This window comes from Numenius arquata, chromosome 2 (assembly GCF_964106895.1).
Source record: "Numenius arquata chromosome 2, bNumArq3.hap1.1, whole genome shotgun sequence".
Lineage (NCBI taxonomy): Eukaryota > Metazoa > Chordata > Aves > Charadriiformes > Scolopacidae > Numenius > Numenius arquata.
The window spans coordinates 90,641,169-90,658,901 of record NC_133577.1 but is presented as its reverse complement, the minus strand read 5'-3'; the positions used below and the strand labels follow the sequence as shown (position 1 = coordinate 90,658,901).

Here is a 17,733-nt window from a genome sequence, read left to right as displayed (position 1 = left end):
TGCAGTGTTCTTTTTCGTGTATGGACTGTTTTTTAAGATGCACTTAAAATCACATGTATGATGTAGAAGATGGTCCGAGAATGATGAATGGCTGGGAAAATTGAAGACAGCCCTAAGGTAGCAGCTGCTTCTTCAGACAACGACCTAGAAATAGATGGGAAAGGAACACTGTCCATATTATTGTTTTTAACTGTAGACTGCAAAAGGAGACTTACAAAATTAGCTTTTGGAACATTTAATGTATTAAAAGAATGTGTTTGCTAAAAATGAAGACTTGCTTGTTAGCCTCTGTTAAAGATTTTGGCTTGTATATTTCTTTTTGTTATAGATCACACTCTGTTCTGCATTAATAATACAGAAGCTTGATTAAATTTTCTGGTGTTCATAGCTGTAATCTGTTGTTCTGTAAAGCATTGTCCAAAGCTGCTGCTTTGACATTGAAAAGGTCTTTTTGCTCATGTCAGAAACTGTGTGCTGACAGCTGGGCAGCATATCAACAGCTCATTATGCCAAAAAGATGCCTAAGCTTTTAATGTAGTGTGGAGGAAGTGTAGGCCTTCAGTTTTCCTTTTTTCTTTTTTTTTCCCCCTATTTTTATTTCACTACTGTTTCTAATAGTAGAAAGATAAACCACATGCCCCACAAAAAGTAAGAGTATATAGCCAGTTTGACATCCCTTAAAATAGCAGGTTTTGTGTGTGGCTTAGAAGAAACCACAGTAGACTACATTTCTAAACTAGTAACTTGGGACTTTTTTGTTGACTGTTGGTACACAACACACTTAAGCCAGTTCCATGTGGTACATGCATTGGCTGCATAGAATTTGTTTATGTAAATGAGTTTGCTTACTCAGTTGGAGAATAAGATTGTGACAATTGTTGTTTTCAAAGTACGAGTCAAAGTGCAGAAGCTCTGGTAGCGTAATTAAATGGTAAACATATTTGTTGTATTCAAATATTCAAATTTTAATAGTTTTTCTGTATATAGTTATTCAGTTGTTTGGTTTTTTTGTGTTTTGTTACATTTAGACAGGGTCACTTATCCATGGTTGTACAGCTGATGAAATACGGGGCAGATCCGTCGCTAATTGATGGAGAAGGATGTAGCTGTATTCATTTGGCTGCCCAGTTTGGACATACTTCGATTGTTGCTTACCTGATAGCAAAAGGACAGGTAAATTTTAAGTAATATAATATTTAAATAGGTTCTACTCAAAATTAGACTAGGAAAACAATTGAAACCTGTACCTATCATTCAGGAAATGCAAAATATTTGCCTGACTAAACATAGAAGATGTTGAATTATTTTTATTGTAGACTACAGTATTGATGTGCCACCTGCTAACTTAATTTCCTCTAACACTGGTCTGAGTACTTTGGCTTTAATTCATGCCTGTCTAGTGTGGTATGTGGAAATTCTAGCAATTATTTTTTTACCATTCTTTATTTCTAATGAAATTATCTTTAAATGGTAACAGTGACAATGACAGCAAATATTTTAGTATTCTTCACAGAATTATCAGTTTATACATGGGTAAAGAATCTAATGACTGACAGAGTTGTCATAGGTCATCTCTTTTTCTACACCTCAGTCCACAGCTTTTATGTATTACTGTTACTAATTGTGTGAGTGTGTAAATAAATAAATAAATAAATAAACCAAACAGAAACAGCCCAAAACCTCCTTGCTAGCTTCTTATATTACTGCTAGATCACTGAAGTGTGTAAATAGCATGTGTATTCATTACTGTTCTCATTGTCTCCCATCTTTCAGTCTGTATGCTCAAAAACACGTTCAACTTTTTGCTACTCACCCTGTATTGTAGTTTGTAGATTTACTCGCCCACACGTATGTGCCTGAAGCACAAATTTAATTTATTTTGTAAACCATATAGAAATGTCACAGCGTTTGTCTCTTTCTACAGTCTTGCTAATGCTGTTCACGCTGTTGTGTGCTGCTTTTTCTTTCAAATAGCAAGTGAGGTACAATCCAATGAGTCAGGTAGAATATGACTATGAAATCTGTGGGTTTGGTCTGTGTAAATCAAATACTAAGTTTGCTGCAGAAAATGATGTTGCCTATACATGTAAAAAAATAAACTATTGCTCCATGTAGTATTCAGTTTGTATGTGAGAACTGTTTGGTAAAACAGTATTTAGTGTATGATAGAGAGTAAGCTAGGCACAAGAAGAGGCTGATCATATATAATCGCTATTTTGTAAGAGAAAATGATTGGAGAGAAGTGCTTTTTCATCAGGAACAAGTTTTGTGTTTTGTTCACAAATTATGTATAATTGTATGTGGGTTTTATGCTACCAAAAAAATCTTGCAGATGTTACACAAGTGCAAACTTGTTTAAAACATAGCATTAATGAAGTATAAGTGGCCTTTAAAATGTTCTACTGTGATTATGAAATCTCCCTGTAAATGTTTGTTTGCCCTCATGATTATATACAGACTTGTCCTATTTATCTGAGCATGTAATACTTCAGTCCAAAAGAAGCTGCATGTCTTTACATGTGTACATATACAAACATACAAAACTTGCTTTAAAATTTAAAACCTATTGTCTTAGAAACAGCTCTCCTTATCAATAGTTTTTGAAAGAATGATTCTTATTAAATCCTCCAAATGTTATCAACTATGATTTTGGTATCCTTTCCATTCTGTACGTTTATATTAATTTTAACAGAAATTTTTTGAAGCACTTCAAAAAGTTCAACTTTAAAATGATGTCTTGATTTGTATGTTTAAAATGTAGTGATATAAATAGCATTGCAATAACAATCCCTAAACTCATAGTTCTTTAGCTATACTACATTTAACTACAGAAACTACATGGTTTCTGTAGAAGCTATAGGAAATACATGATTCTACTTTTTATTTTGCTTTAATAAGTCCATATGAGGTCATTAATCCTTTTTTTTTTTTTTTTTTTTTTCCACTTCCTTTGTGATGCCATGATTTGGGTTTGGAAACCTGAACTACTTTTGCTATATACTACATGCAAATTTTTTTTGCCTTTTGTATTTACAGAGACCAGGTTTTCTTATATTCAAAGAGTAGACTTGCCCTTGTTCTGAACCTAATTGTAGTATCTGTGTGGTAAAAGACAACTAAATAAATGTCAAAATAAAGGTCAGTTGTGCTTTGGTAGTTCTGGTCCGGATGCCTTTGTGGATCTGCATGATCAGAGGAGAGCCAGCTTTCATAACTGTCGAACACTGACAGGTGGATTAAGAAGTTGCTCCTAATTGCTTCTTGTCTCCTTTTGAGACAGAGCTGGAACCCCCACTTCAGTGTTGCTGCTTCACGCTCTTCCTGAGCTGTAGCAGCCATGGGTAAAATATACAATCTGAGGCTCAAGCCCAGTCCTCTGGCTTCTGGAGTGTAGCGTAGGGGAAGAACTCTCAGTCAGATGCCCTCTGGTCTTGGTGTAAGGTGAATGCACTTTCCTGCCAGCAAGTACTACTCAGCCAAGAGGCAGCAGCGGCTGGTAGCTTTCGCTTTTTATTTAGTCATGTCTGTTACTGAATTTTGAGAGACTAATACCTGACTGTATCGTAATTTGCTCATGTTGTTTGTGTCAGATGGTTGCCCGGGTCAAAATCAAGCCTGGGGCAAGTACACGATGTAAATATAATCAGATAGCAAGTAACAGAATCTGTTGCAGAGTTCAAGTTTAGGTAAGTTCATTATTTTTAAAAAATACAAGAAAGAAAAACTGAAAAGAGCTTGAAGGCACTTAAAAATGTTCAAAATTGATGCTCCTACTACTTGACTGCTTGACACTGGGCTTATGCTACATAAAATGCCAAAGGCATATCAGGGCCTAGCATATGCAAACTTCACCCTGGAAGAAGTTAAGATATGGATGTGGTACGTTAGATGGATAAATAAAATGTGGTGTTCTCCTGTGGCATGTGTGAGATAGCTTACCTCAGTCACAGATAATGAGTGACTGTAAAGTTGCTTATAGGGTAAAATCATGGTGTACAGTATATTCTAGAGCTAAAATTATAGTTTAACTGTGTCATACTCATAGGTTAACTATCAATCACTTATTCACCAAGTATGTACTTTTTTTTTATTCTCAGAGGTGTAATTGTATGTGTTAAGTGCTGTCCCCAGCTAGATAGGGCCTTCTTCTGAACTATGGCCCAGGAGTAGTTGGCATCTGGGTTAGGAGATGCCAATGTGGTACTGGCAGCCTTGGTTGCTTTGGTGCTGCAGTCCATGAGCTGTGCTCCTAAGCACTGTTACCTCTGTTGGTCCCAAGGACTGTTCTCTCCATGGGGCTTGGGCCAGCGTAAGTTGTGGATGCCCCTTCCCTGGTAGTGTTCAAGACCAGGCTGGATGGGGCTTTGAGCAACCTGGTCTAGTGGGAGGTGTCCCTGCCTGTGGCAGGGGGTTTGGAACTAGAGCATCTTTAATGTCCCTTCCAATCCAAACCATTCTATGATTCTAAGACACTAAACCAAGTGTTTATTCCCTAGACCGAGCCTAAAGCACGTTACTGACAGGATTATAAGTTCAGTTGTGTTTCTTTCTTATGATTGTCAAAACTGACTCTGCGTGTGAGGGACTAGAGTATTCAGAACAGCTTTTGTTGTTTGAAAGAACGAGGTGGGTTCAGTTCTGTGTGTTACCTGAGTTGATGCCTGTCGGTCTGCACTCCATTCCACAAGAATCCTACAAAATCTCTGCTTCTAGTGAATAACTAGCACATCTTTGCTAAATTAGGAAATGTTTTCAGCCTTACATCTCCCTCCCTGGTAAATCTTCTTTACTATATGCTTTTAAATATGTCATCTTTTTAGAAGCCTGTTTCCCTTTACCTGGGCAACAGTCCATATGAAAAAGATCTTTTCCTTATGGTGAATAGGATTCTGAACACGGGCATGATGGGTCTTTACATGAAGGTCTGAATTTGAGAAATAACTATTAATGGTTCTAAAGAGGATTAAATTCCTGGTCCCTTTCTATGCAATTTAATCCACTTCTAAGTGGAATCTCTTGATGCTTTTTGTGCTTTTGAAAAGGCAGTACTGTACCGCAGTACTGGTTTGACCATTACTTGTTAAATGTCTTGGTAACCCTAAATGCTGCTCTGATCTCTGGCTGCTATTCAGATTCCTACCTCATCCGCTGTATTGCTTTCAGAATGTAGTGTTAAGCAGCAGAATAGTTGCTAGGGCTCCTTTTCATTCAGGAAGCTCTTTCTCCCCTATAGTTTTACCTCTCCTAAAGCTTTTTGTGGAATCTTATATTAGTGTCCTAGTTTGTCTGGTTATCTTTGCATATCCCAAGCTTATTAAATCTGGTTATCTTTGCGTATCCAAAGTTTTTCTATTTCAGAACCAGAGTTGTTCTATTTCGGAAACAAGTGAAAAATTTGCCAGTTGTGGTCCACAGAGTTCACGAAATGCAAAGGGCAGCAGTATGTGCAATTTCTGATCATTGCATCACTTATTATCAAAATCTTTGGTTCTGGTACAGTGTCCTACCAGCATAGGTACATCCCTCCATGAGCATTATCAGATTGACCTGTCACTAGAGTTAAGCAAGAAATTAATGCTAAAATGCCTATTGGTACACACCAGAACAGCAGAACAGTCTCCTAATGCATATCTGCTGCTGAAGGTTTACTTTTTTGCCTCAGCCCTTTGGTAAAAAGCAGCAACAGAGCTTCCTTTCTGAAATGTTCCGTTTGTTGTGTGGTTGTGGTAATGATCCAGCAAAATAGAAAAGAATTTTCGATGAGAGGTTTGTTAGAGGATGTGTCTGCTATCCACAGCCACGTCATCTTTGTTACGTCCATACAACAGTATGCAAGACAACCTTAGTTGCTTTGCTTCATGTTAAAGTTCCTTTGAAAAGGGATCTGCTTCAGCCCGTGTTGTAGCTTAATATGAGTAATAGCTGTAACCTGCATAGGTAATTTGCATGCAGGGATAGTCTACAGCTCATGGCTTTTTTTTTTCTTTTTTTTTTTTCAACTGAGTGTCACCTAGTGTGCAAAGTGTAGTTTTGATTTGTCAGGTGGAATCACTGAAGGAATCGTTTTACTTGCATCCAGGCAATCAGGTCCCTGCTGTCACGAATAACTGCTTTTCTATATGAAATCTAAAGATGAAAGAGTGATCGTTCATGTATCTTTGAAATACATTGTTCACACAGTGTGACCTGCAAATCAAAGTCATCGCTTCTCAAGGATGAATTAACTTGAGGTTAGACTGCGGTTCCAGTTTCCTTCACGATCTCAACAACAGGAGACTAAAGGGAGTGCCAATGGTTGCGTGGTCCTAGTAGGCTCAAAAGGCTCTAATCTATACAAGTACTGTGGGAAAACAGACTTGGATCATGGTCTCAATGCATGTAACTCTTTTCTGAACAAACAATACAATAAAGTAATGGTTCTGTTTCCATCAACTGTTTTTTAAATTTCTGATTTTTTTTTTTCAATTAAGCAACAGAAATGTAAAGTTAGCTGCAGGCTAGGAATGTTTTACAAGTAATTATTTGGAGGAACTAAATTGGGGTTTCTGGAAGACTTCTGCCTGGGTCAGGCTAGCAGCACCGTGAGCTGGGATCCCAGGGTGCTGGGCATTTGGGAGAATACTGGAGAGGAGAAGGTTCTGGAGGTGATAGAAAGCAACATCATCCACTTTCTGGGTTTCTGACAGTAGTTTCTGTAGCAAAAGACTTTATTGAAACACTTTCAACCTAATTTTCCTAGTAAGGCCTGAGAGGAGTAGCATAGGGAATATTGACATAGCTCTGTTGTCTCTAAGGAAAACTGTTCAGATCTTGCATTAAGTTAGCTTCCAGGAATTTTGTTGGTGGTCTGTGCCACTTTCCCAAATGTGCTTGAGAGTATAATCTGCCTGAATGTATTTAGAAATTACCAACTTCTACATTAGTGGGGCAGGGATCTATAAGAAAAAATGCTGTAGGTATTAGATCCTTTCTGATGAATCTAAGAGGATTGTCTGGATCGTGCCGTTTTGTCATTCTGTGGCTATGTTCTGTTAAATGTAATATTACTATTTTTTTATTTTTTAGCCATCAGTTTAGTCACCGCTTGGTCATAGATCAGTTTTATTTCTGGGTAGGTTGTTTCTATTAATGGCTTTTTTAAAAAGTAGAAATTTTCCGGTGTCTATTAACTTGATATCCACATACGTAAATACCTATGGAACTGAGTGAACTAAGGAAAATTGCTTTGCAAGTAGAAAAATAGATGCAGCTAGCATTCAGTAGGATGTAGGGTTCAGGCCATGGTATTTATGTTAATCTATCAAGTATTTTATTAAATATTGGTGCGTTATTTTAGTTTTCTTCTGCTTTTGAGTGAAATAGTACACCATCTATGTATAATCTTTTATGTTGAAGACTAATAGTAAGATACAAATTACTAGTTCTATACAGCATGACTGTTCCTTAGTTTCCAAAATAGATTGGAAGGATTATATTTATGCAATGATGGTATTAATATCTGTTTTCATTTTTAAAATTGTTTTATTATGTACTAAAAGTCAGTTTTTCTGCAATTCAGTTGGTTAGTCTTCAAATACTGCTTCTCATTGCAAACCTTGTATTTACTGGATCTTGAGCATGCCTCACCTCACCAACTTTTTGTTTTTCTTCTTTAGGATGTAGATATGATGGATCAAAATGGAATGACACCTTTAATGTGGGCAGCTTACAGAACGCATAGGTAATATCTCACTGAAGTTTTGACTCTCTCTTGATGTTAACTAAGTGACATAGAGTAGTGACTGGTTTTGGTTTTTTGGAAAGTTTTTTTTTGTTTAACTAGTCAATGTTCTTTCCACAATTGCCACATTATCTTTCTTCATTTATGACTGTTGTGAGTTAACCCCAGTTGGCAGCTCAATCCCACGCAGCCACTTGCTCACTCCCACTCAGCAGGATGGGGAGGAGAATCAGAAGGGTAAAAGTGAGAAAACTTGTGCATTGAGATAGACAGTTTAATAGGTAAAGCAAAAGCTCTGTGCCCAAGCAAAGCAAAATTAGGAATTTATTTGCTATTTTCCATTGGCAGGCAGGTGTTAAGCCATTTCCAGGACAGCAGGGCTCCATCACCTGTAATGGTTACTTGGGAAGGCAGATGCCGTAACTCCAAATGTCCCCCTTTTCTTCTTCTTTCTCCCAGCTTTTATTGCTGAGCACAACATTATATGGTCTGGAATTTCCTTTAGTCAGTTGGGGTCAGCTGTCCCAGCTGTGTCCACTCCCAGCTTCTTGCCCGCCCCCAGCCTGCTCACTGGTGGGGCAGTGGGAGCAGTGTGATGCTGTGTGAGCACTGCTCACCCACAGCTAGAACATGGGTGTGTTATGAACACCATTTTGGACACAAATCCAAAACACACCACCATAGGAGGTACTATGAAGAAGATTAACTTGATCCCAGCCAAAACCAGTACAATGACCTATTCAAGAGAGAGGATATTATGCAGACATAGTCACTAATATGAAATATTAGTTTACAAAGTGAGTCTTCCTGTGGAGATGATTGGAAAAAGCTGGTATAAAATAACACTTCTCCAAAGAGCAAATTTTTCTGAATTAGATTCCTGTTTAGAAGGGCTTATCTCCATTGATTGTTAAAATGAGCATAGGCTGGCTTTTACCAATACCTACCATTGTCAACATTATAATCCTATTTTATTCTCATATTTTGGAATGTGAAGTGGAAATATAAAATGTTCTAAACTTCGGTTGTTATCTGCTAAGTATATAACTGTGTGCATGCTTTTACAAATCTGTTAATAATGTTAGGTGTTGGTAAATGTGAAAAGAGAATGGTATAACAAATGTGTTTCATGACATCCCAGAACAAGCTGTCTTACTGAGCTGTTCTAAAAGTTAGCAGAATTGTAGTTCCTCTTTGGGGAAGGGAATTGGAGCCATTCATAATCATCAGCAAAAAATGTCACTTTGCTATTACATAGTGTATCTGATCAATGTTCTTTGTAGAAATTTAACTCATTAATAACAAGTTGATATGTATTTGAGTGCATCTTCTGTAGATCTGACAAGAATTTTCTTTTCTAGTGTGGATCCAACTCGATTACTACTTACATTTAATGTTTCTGTTAATCTTGGAGACAAATATCACAAAAACACAGCATTGCACTGGGCTGTGCTAGCAGGAAATACTACAGTTATTAGTCTTCTGTTAGAAGCTGGAGCTAATGTTGATGCTCAAAATATAAAGGTAAACACTTGGTCTGTTTTTATTGTAAGTGGTTTAAGGCAAAAATAACAGAGCTTATGATCAATCTTAAGAATAGATTATTATTATTATTGTGGGTATGATGGGATCATGAAGATGGAGGAAGAGCCGCGCCACTAATGTTTAATTTGGGAATCAGTTTTTCCTACCAGTCATGTATAACTACTAAATCTGCACTTTCAAAAGTACTCATGTAAATAATTTACCAATGATTATGTGAAAATACATGGGAGTGGGGTGTGCAATTAGAATGCATGCGTGAAGACCCATGCATTTGGATGCAAAATTGGAAATCTGACCGAATGTCTTCTAGTGAAGTTCTGGGGTGACTGTTCGTTGGAGTGAGATGTGAGGCATCGCTGTTCTCTTCCAGAGGGATGACAAATGCTCTAATACATCTCCCAGTGGCAGTCAGGAAGTTGGAAGCCTAAAAATACCAGTAGGAGTAAAAAAAGAAAACGGGCTCTTTTTTGCATCAGAACTTTAAGTTGCCTGATTACTCTAGCAGAACCTCTTAATGATGAAGATAGATTCATCACTAACAGAGCCCACCCCTAGCATATGTTAGATCGGTCAAACAGCGCTTAGAATTTAGGCCATAGACTTTGAGCCTGTAAGATCTTCTCCAGCGGTGGAAGGCACGCCTATTGAACATGGTTTTGTCCTTTGCCTCCAGACTATTCTGTTTATCAAATTAGATGCACTTCACCACCCACACTGTTTTCTTCTGCGGTGTCAGAGAATAATTCACTTTTAGAAAAAAGAATAAAGAATTCTCTACTGAATTTCTCTTCAAATATTGGTATCTACCACTTAATGAGTGTTACAGATGGGGTGCCTAAACTGGAATATATAGCTGTAAATCTACATTTATAAAACATTAAATATTTAATTAAGTTTATTTGACCTTTCACCATTTTTCCTACTGATTAAGATGGCCAGGGCTTATTGTGCTTGGCCACAAGTGATAGAAATATGTTTAAACGGATGTGTAAATATATTTTTTTCTTGAACAGCATGGAACAGTCTTTTTAAGGGCGCAGTCCAATTTTTCTAGTAGTTTTCTAGGTCCTGCATCCACTTTAGAATATCAGTAATACTGATGATCATGAATGAAAACTCATTAGAAAAATCACATGGCTTTTCATGTGTTTAAAACAAATCAACTAACCTCTTGCTTGTACTGATGTGAATATATAATAATTATTCCTGGTCTGTAAGGTCAGTCGTGTGGATGAATTATGCTTCTAGTCTCACTTCTTGTAAACTGTTGAAAAGCTTTTCTTCTATGCCACCTAATGGTAAAAATTAAGGTATTTTTGTGGGAAAAAAAATCAGTGTTTCATACCTTGCTTCCCTTGGCAGACTGAGTAGTGTGATTAGAGTTTTAAAGTCATCACCTTGCCTACATTTCTGGACTCTTAGGAAATTTGTAATAAAAATTCATAAGTTTGGCCAAATGAAAAAGTATCTGCTAGCCTGAAGCAGTTCATTGGTCTCCCTTTCTTTATTGACAGACAGCAGCAGTCAGTAGAAAAATAGGTTTATGAACCTGCTGGATCATGATATCTTTCCAGTCATGCCGGGAAGACATGCCTGGTTTCATTACACATGCGCCTTGTTTCATTAACTATTGCCTGCCTTCTGTGGTGGAGTCTAGGTTTCTTGCATGCCTGCCCATGTTTCTAGGATCTTCGGCAGATCAAAACCATTCTAGCAGTGGCAGTTTTGCCATCCTGCCAGTGGCTTTATACCAGATGCTGATTCGGGTGATAGTAAACCTATAGGAAACACAAGAATTTGATTGATTTTTATAGGTATATAGAAACTCAGTTTTGTGCTTCTCCTTTGACTGTTCAGCAAAGCCAGTTGAGCCAAAAGCCAGTTAAGTGTATGGCTCATGTTCCCCAGAAATAAAAGGAATCATGAAAGTCTCCATTCTGATGCAGTCATTTCCAGATTTCTGCAGCACTATCTAGTGAAGTCGCTTTCTCAGTGGTGACAGGACGAGGGGCAATGGATACAAACTGGAACACAGGAAGTTCTGTCTCAACATGAGGAAAAACTTCTTTGCTTTGAGGGTGACAGAGCGCTGGAACAGGCTGCCCAGAGAGGTTTGTGGAATCTCCTTCTCTGGAGATATTCAAAACACACCCGGATGCCACCCTGTGCAACCTGCTCTGGCAGGGCGTTGGACTAGATCATCTCCAGAGGTCCCTTCCAACCCCTACAATTCTGTGATTCTGTGATAGCCCATGGAATTCACCAAAAATGGTGGTAGACAGCTAAGGTTAAAGAAATAAAGTGGCTGAAAGTCACTTATATTTTTCAAATTATGAGGTAGGTGAAATATTAACTGTGAGCTTTGACTTTGTTGTTATCAGTTCTAGGCAGTCAGTGCTAGAAAGGTGCATGCGGGTTTATAACAAATTGGAACCAGTTATCTCAGCAAGGTGCTCTTTTTGCTTTGCCTGACAGTTTGAGAAATATATGAAGAATAGCATTCTTATTCTAGAATAAAGCTTGATACAAGAAGTGGGTTTGTCCGTTTGTGTTATGTATCCTCTTTAATTAGGCTGTACAAGAAAGTAATACTTTTGGTAGTAAGATACTTTCTTAACAACTGGATTACAGTTGGAGTTGGAAGCTGCTTTTCAGTAGTAAAAGTAGAGTGGGTTTTTTGTTTGGTTGATTTTTTGTTAGGCTTAATTATCTTGCTACACCAGTAGACAGATAGGGCAGATGAGGACAGGATTTCACAGGGAGTCAGCTTATCACTGGGGGTCGGGGGGAAACCTGTATGTTCTATTTAAATATAAACAGAGGCTCCTTTTTTACTAGAGACTGATGGAGAACTAAAAGAGCTTTTATGGTTTAAGGAAGATTTTTATTATTTTATTTTTTTAAAATCTGTTAATGAATCATTGAACGGTCTTTAGATGTAGTTTTTTGATTATGCAGTTTATCTGTAGGCTTGTCTGGGGAAGTCTACATGTAAAGTTCCCTATGGTAATGACACTTCAAATTATTCTTTCTATCTAAACACTTAAAATATATACTATTGAGCCTTATTGCTTGCTGGCAAACTAAGTGTGTTACTCGACTAAGTTCCCTGTTTGGTTTTGTTGGGTTTGGTTTTTCTTTTTTGGCTTTCTAAGCAAGTCAGCCATCCACCACCCCTGTGAATACAAGGAAAACATGAAAATGGCCAGATGATGAGAAGCATAGTCAAAGACTCCCTTAAAGCTCCCGCAATCTTTTTATCTAGGCAGTTCCTAGGTGTCTCATGGCCCTCTAGTGGAAGGGATGCTCAGCTGGACCCCAAGACAACTTCAGGATTTACTTGGGAGATCAACTCCCAGAGGGGATTGCTTGTCCTACAGGTAATCTTTACAGTCTGGATATATAAGGTGATAGTAAAACAGCAGCATCTCTGGAGTTTTCCAGATGTTAGCAATTCAAGGTGCTACTAAATCTGTGATGAAGCAGGCACCGTAGTTTGATTTCAGGCATTTCCGTTGAGGTTGGTGTTAACTTAATCTGTTTCTTAAGCATCTGGCTAAATAATTTTGAAGCCAAGTTAAGTCATAAGATTACTCTTTTTTTTAACTGATTTTGCTAGTTAAACTTTTCACACAGGAGTGGCAAGATCCTGTTAAGCAGCAGAAAGCTTCACCTCATAATCTGTAGTCTGTGCTATTTACTCTCCTTTTAGAAATTTGGAGCAAGATTTCAAAGGCAAAAATGGCAGTTAAGTCACTCAGTTCCCATTTTTCTTTCTATGGGATCTAGGGAGCTAACTGTAGTTTTTAATCTTTTTAAAGCTGTAGTTTTTTAATCTTTGAAATCTTTTCTGTCTATAGTAATTATTGCCCTTTCTGGGTAATTTCAGTTTCTGGTACCTGTCTCACTTTTTTTTTAGGAGGGGGCCGAGCGATGGAGGATTCAGCCATTTTTCAAGCCTCCATGAATGGTTTGTTTAGGAGGGGAGTTACCTCCAGTAGAAGAGAGGAGGAGTCAAATGCAAAACTGAAGCTGGAGGTACCTGCAATTGGTTGTCTCTTGCCTCCTCTATAATTTTAGACCCAGTCAATAACTTTCATTCAGCTCTCTTCCTAAATGTTTAAAAAGCAATAAAATCAAATCATTTTGGTAGGCACCTTTGGCCCCTGTATCTCTCTCTCTGTCTCTCTTTTGCTTTATCTGTCAGTCCTCTCTGAAAGTAGGGAAAGAGAAAGCATGGATCAAAGTATGTGAAGCACAAGCGAAGCATAAAAGCTCAGAGTTTTGGAATAAGTTGGACACGAGCAACCAGTTTTCTTCCTAGGACTTCAGTAACTGAGATGAATATGAGAACGTTAAGCTTGTGGAAAAAATCCTTATAGAAACATTCCATGGAATTAGTGACTTCACTCTGCCAAAAAGGCAGAGAATTAACTGAGAAGTCAGGCTTGAGACTGGGGGAGTTTCCATGATCCAGTGGGTCACGAGTTCTTATTCTTTGCTTGATTTCTGCTGCCTGTCAATAGCTGAGGGGGAAGCACAGTCTTTCATTTACCAACTAGTAGACTGTGTGTAGAACAGTGAAACATAGATGTGTTGTGCCGAAGGCAACAATTATTGCTATGTCAGGACATACGTATTGTCAGGATCACACATTTTATATTCTACTTGTCCACGCATGTGTAGTTAAGAGAGAGTGAAAAAGACCAAAAGGAATGAATGATGTTTGGTGTCAAGTAAGCTGCAGAGCAAAAATTATGCCAGAAAGTAGCTTAAACTGACTAAAAATACATACTTTTTTTTTTATCTGCCAATCTTCTGTTTCAAAAGTGCTCTGGCTGCATTTTATTTTTAAATGGGATGTTTCACACTTCTATACTCCTGGCAGGGAGAATCACCACTTGATCTAGCAAAACAGAGGAAAAACGTTTGGATGATCAATCACCTACAGGAAGCAAGACAGGCAAAGGGATATGACAGTCCGTCCTTTCTGAGAAAACTAAAAGCTGATAAGGTAAGAAGTAGTATAACACTTATGTAAATCAGTATTACTGCTGCTGTTGGTTTTGGGGTGTGTGTGTTTGTTTAAGGTAAGCAGTTCAGTACTGTGGTTTCTCCACAGTTCAGTTTTAGGAAACATCTTTTTGTTATGACAAAAGTAATTGCAAAAAAACCCCATACCAAACCACCACCTTTATTCAAGGCAGGAGTTAAGAAAACCCTAAGTCTCCAAACAGTTACCTTTAGTTTTTGTGCTAACTAAATGTTAGGAAAGTACCAAGTGTTGGTACTGGTGTTGGGGATAGCCAAGACTTTCACAAAGCTGACTCAAGCGTCTAAGGAAAGAAGCATTTTAGATATACTGAACTCTGATTTCCTCTCTAATTATGAAAGAAGCAGTCAGTCTTGGCAGTATAATGTAATGTGTGAATCTCTAATGTGGAGGCCTTTTTCTTCTCAGGTTATTTAATACTGCAGGTAGGAGGAGGCAATAAATGAGGGTATAAAGGGTAATATATTGCTCTAGCGTGAAGAACTGTCCACCTGCCTATAGTTTGAGAACTTACATAGAGTTAATATTTTCTTACTAGGCAGAGTGTTGGGCTGGATATTAAGTATTGCTGTCCCTGATTTGCTACAACTTCTTGATTTAAAGATACATTGAATCTTGATGATTAAAGCACTGGCTACAGCCTGTGCTTTAACCCTGTGGTAATATAATAGTGCAGTGATTATTGACTTTAAGTGATTTGTGCATTGTATTATATCTACATGTGCATTGTGAATGTGCTTTGAATATCTGGAAAGAGCTCAGTGCCTTCAACAGGGATTGTACCCACATAGTATAAGACAAAGAAGGTCCAGTCTGTCTTCATAGATGCTTCAGTATGATTTTATCTGTTACTTACGTAACTTCAGTCTTTAACGTTCACTGAGATTACCATGTACTATGTTTATACACTTTGACAGAGTCTTTAAAAAGACCTACTTTTGCCTTTATTCTGGAATAAAAGTGAAGTCTCTAGAAGACAGTTCTTCTAAAGTAAATAAATGAATAAAATTATTGATTTGCTATGAAATTTTAGCAAGATTTTTTTTTTATTTCCCATAGGTTGGAGATATGTCAATATAGGAAATAACAAAAAATTTATGAAGATTCCCCCCCTATGTCAAGCTTCCTGAAAATTTGTTTAAGTTTTTGTGACTGTCCTATTTATTGTGGAATATTATTATACAACCTGTTCCTAAAAATAGAATTACTTACTCTTATTTGCTTCTATATAGGAATTCCGTCAGAAGGTGATGCTGGGAACTCCATTCCTAGTAATTTGGCTGGTTGGGTTTATAGCAGACCTAGACATTGATTCTTGGCTCATTAAAGGGCTGATGTATGGTGGCGTTTGGGCTATGGTGCAGTTTCTTTCAAAGTAAGTGTTTTACCAGGACACTGTCTGTTTAGTGTGCACACATGAAGTGTTTTGCTGGCATCTTTATTGGATTAATAATCTTAAATTTCTATTTTTTTTTGTGTGCTTTTTCAACATGCAACGTTTATTTTTTTGTTGGATTTTTTTATTGCTATTTATGGGAAAGATCTTGTGCATCTTGAGCTCTTGTAATGCTCTGTTGTCTTGCAAATGGCCGTGGAATTACCTTGGGTGAATATCACTGAGCTAATAGAAGCTAACAGCAGAACAGAAATTCCAGTCATTCTCCAGAGGAGGGTGCTGAATGTCTGTCTACAAAGTTAGCATGGATTTTGAAGAAAACGATCAAGAGGAAAGTTACTAGAAAGGAATAGAAAAAAATCTATGTGCAATAACATTGCTATTAAAACCCAGTCTTTTAGAATTTAAATCTCCAAAGGCATCTGAAGAGAAATGAAGTCAGGTCAGCTTTTGTAACTTCTGTTGTGGTAAGGGTTGACTAAAGAAAAAGGCTGCTTTTAAATAATGTTTTTCATTTGTTACCTGATCATAAAGAATTTTAGTTGTTTGTGATTACTATAAATGCACATGCATATGGACACACACAAACGCAAGCATACTCCAACAGATTTTCAAGATCTGTAGACTCCTTCATCTATACTCTGCTTTTCATTGTCACATGTGGCGTGTATAGAAGAACTTACTATGTCTTCATACTTACAAGCTTTCTGCTTTCTCGCCTTAAATGTCATGTTTATTAGAAACACTTGCTTCTCCTTCCTTTCAGTTTAAAGAGGAAAAGAAAATATGTCTGTTCCTTAAACGAAGTTCATAGAATCTTAGTGACCTTAGTACACCGGGAGGGCGGTGGAGGTCATCAAGCTTTTGCCTCTGCAGGATCTTGGAGATGATCTGTTCAGTGCTTTTGTCATCTCTGAGACTGTGCAATTTGCTGACCTCCTCCCACAAGAAATTTGTTTCACGATGCAAATCCTCAACCACGCCTCCTGCAAGAGGCAAGGACAAGATTTCTTCAGGTTTCTCAAGATTTATGTCTGTAAAGTTTTATGTTTTTGACCTACCTGACGTATTCAGGACTAGCATTTACTTTTTTTGAAGTGTTTTCCAAAAAGTCCAGGTTTGAATGAAATATTCGATTAATATTTCCTGTCCCAGTTGAATTTTAGCTAATCTACTTAGCTGTATTTTCCTCTCTGCTCCTTTCACGTAAAAAAAAATGCCCAGAAATGGCTGAAAGAGATTACTGCTGAGCAGCTACTGTGTGTCCAAATGTATATTCACTTACTACTTACCTTTTTAGCTCATCTTCCTTATAGGATTTTCTCAAAAGGCCTAAGAAGCTTCCATTAGAGGAGAGCCAGTTACTGCGAGGGAGTAAGGAAGTGAAATGGGAGCTACTCAGTGTGCACATTTGTTTGTGGTGGACCTGAGGACACCACCAGGACAAAAAGCAAAATGCATCACTGTAAGGATGTTGAGGCAGATGATGGAAAAAGCTTTATTTCAAGGAGTTTAGCAGTTTAGAGTGACTTTTGATATGTTGAGCAATTTTTTCTTGAGTATGGAGTTGCCTAGTCACTCATCTAGTTTGTCTCAACTGAATTCAACTTTATTCAGAATATTATTTAAAATGCAAGAGTATAAGAAGGTGAAAATAATTCTGATGCCTTTATTTATTTTTTAAGTAGCAGCATTCTCTCTTCAAACTTGGCAAATTTAGCTATACGGGAAATGAATTAATCCAGTTTTTCCCAAACTCTCTGTTGGCAACTGTAACAGAAGCAAAAGATTCAAGAATCTGAAATATTTCAAGTATGTAGGCTGATAACACCAAGGTCTCTTAAGCTTTTTTTCTTACTGAAGTAATTTCAGCATGTAATTTTCATTGTATGGGTTTCCAAAATATCTTTGGCACTGAAATCTCATAAATAAATGTAGTTTGCAACTGGTATCCATGCTTTATGCTAGGAATCTCGCAGATTTCTGTCTGCTTTCACAGTGTAGTTTTAGCATGAGTAT

General features: G+C 37.5%; 1 protein-coding gene across 1 annotated transcript in view; it reads left to right on the top strand.

Moving 5' to 3' along the window:
* Nucleotides 1-17,733, top strand: part of ZDHHC17 (zDHHC palmitoyltransferase 17) — a 76,343-nt gene that overhangs the window by 35,945 nt on the left and 22,665 nt on the right. Inside the window, exons 5-9 of the mRNA XM_074144425.1 lie at nucleotides 1,029-1,173; nucleotides 7,656-7,720; nucleotides 9,082-9,244; nucleotides 14,154-14,279; nucleotides 15,551-15,693. Of these exons, the coding sequence (XP_074000526.1) occupies nucleotides 1,029-1,173; nucleotides 7,656-7,720; nucleotides 9,082-9,244; nucleotides 14,154-14,279; nucleotides 15,551-15,693 (642 nt within the window). The remainder of the gene's footprint in view (nucleotides 1-1,028; nucleotides 1,174-7,655; nucleotides 7,721-9,081; nucleotides 9,245-14,153; nucleotides 14,280-15,550; nucleotides 15,694-17,733) is intronic.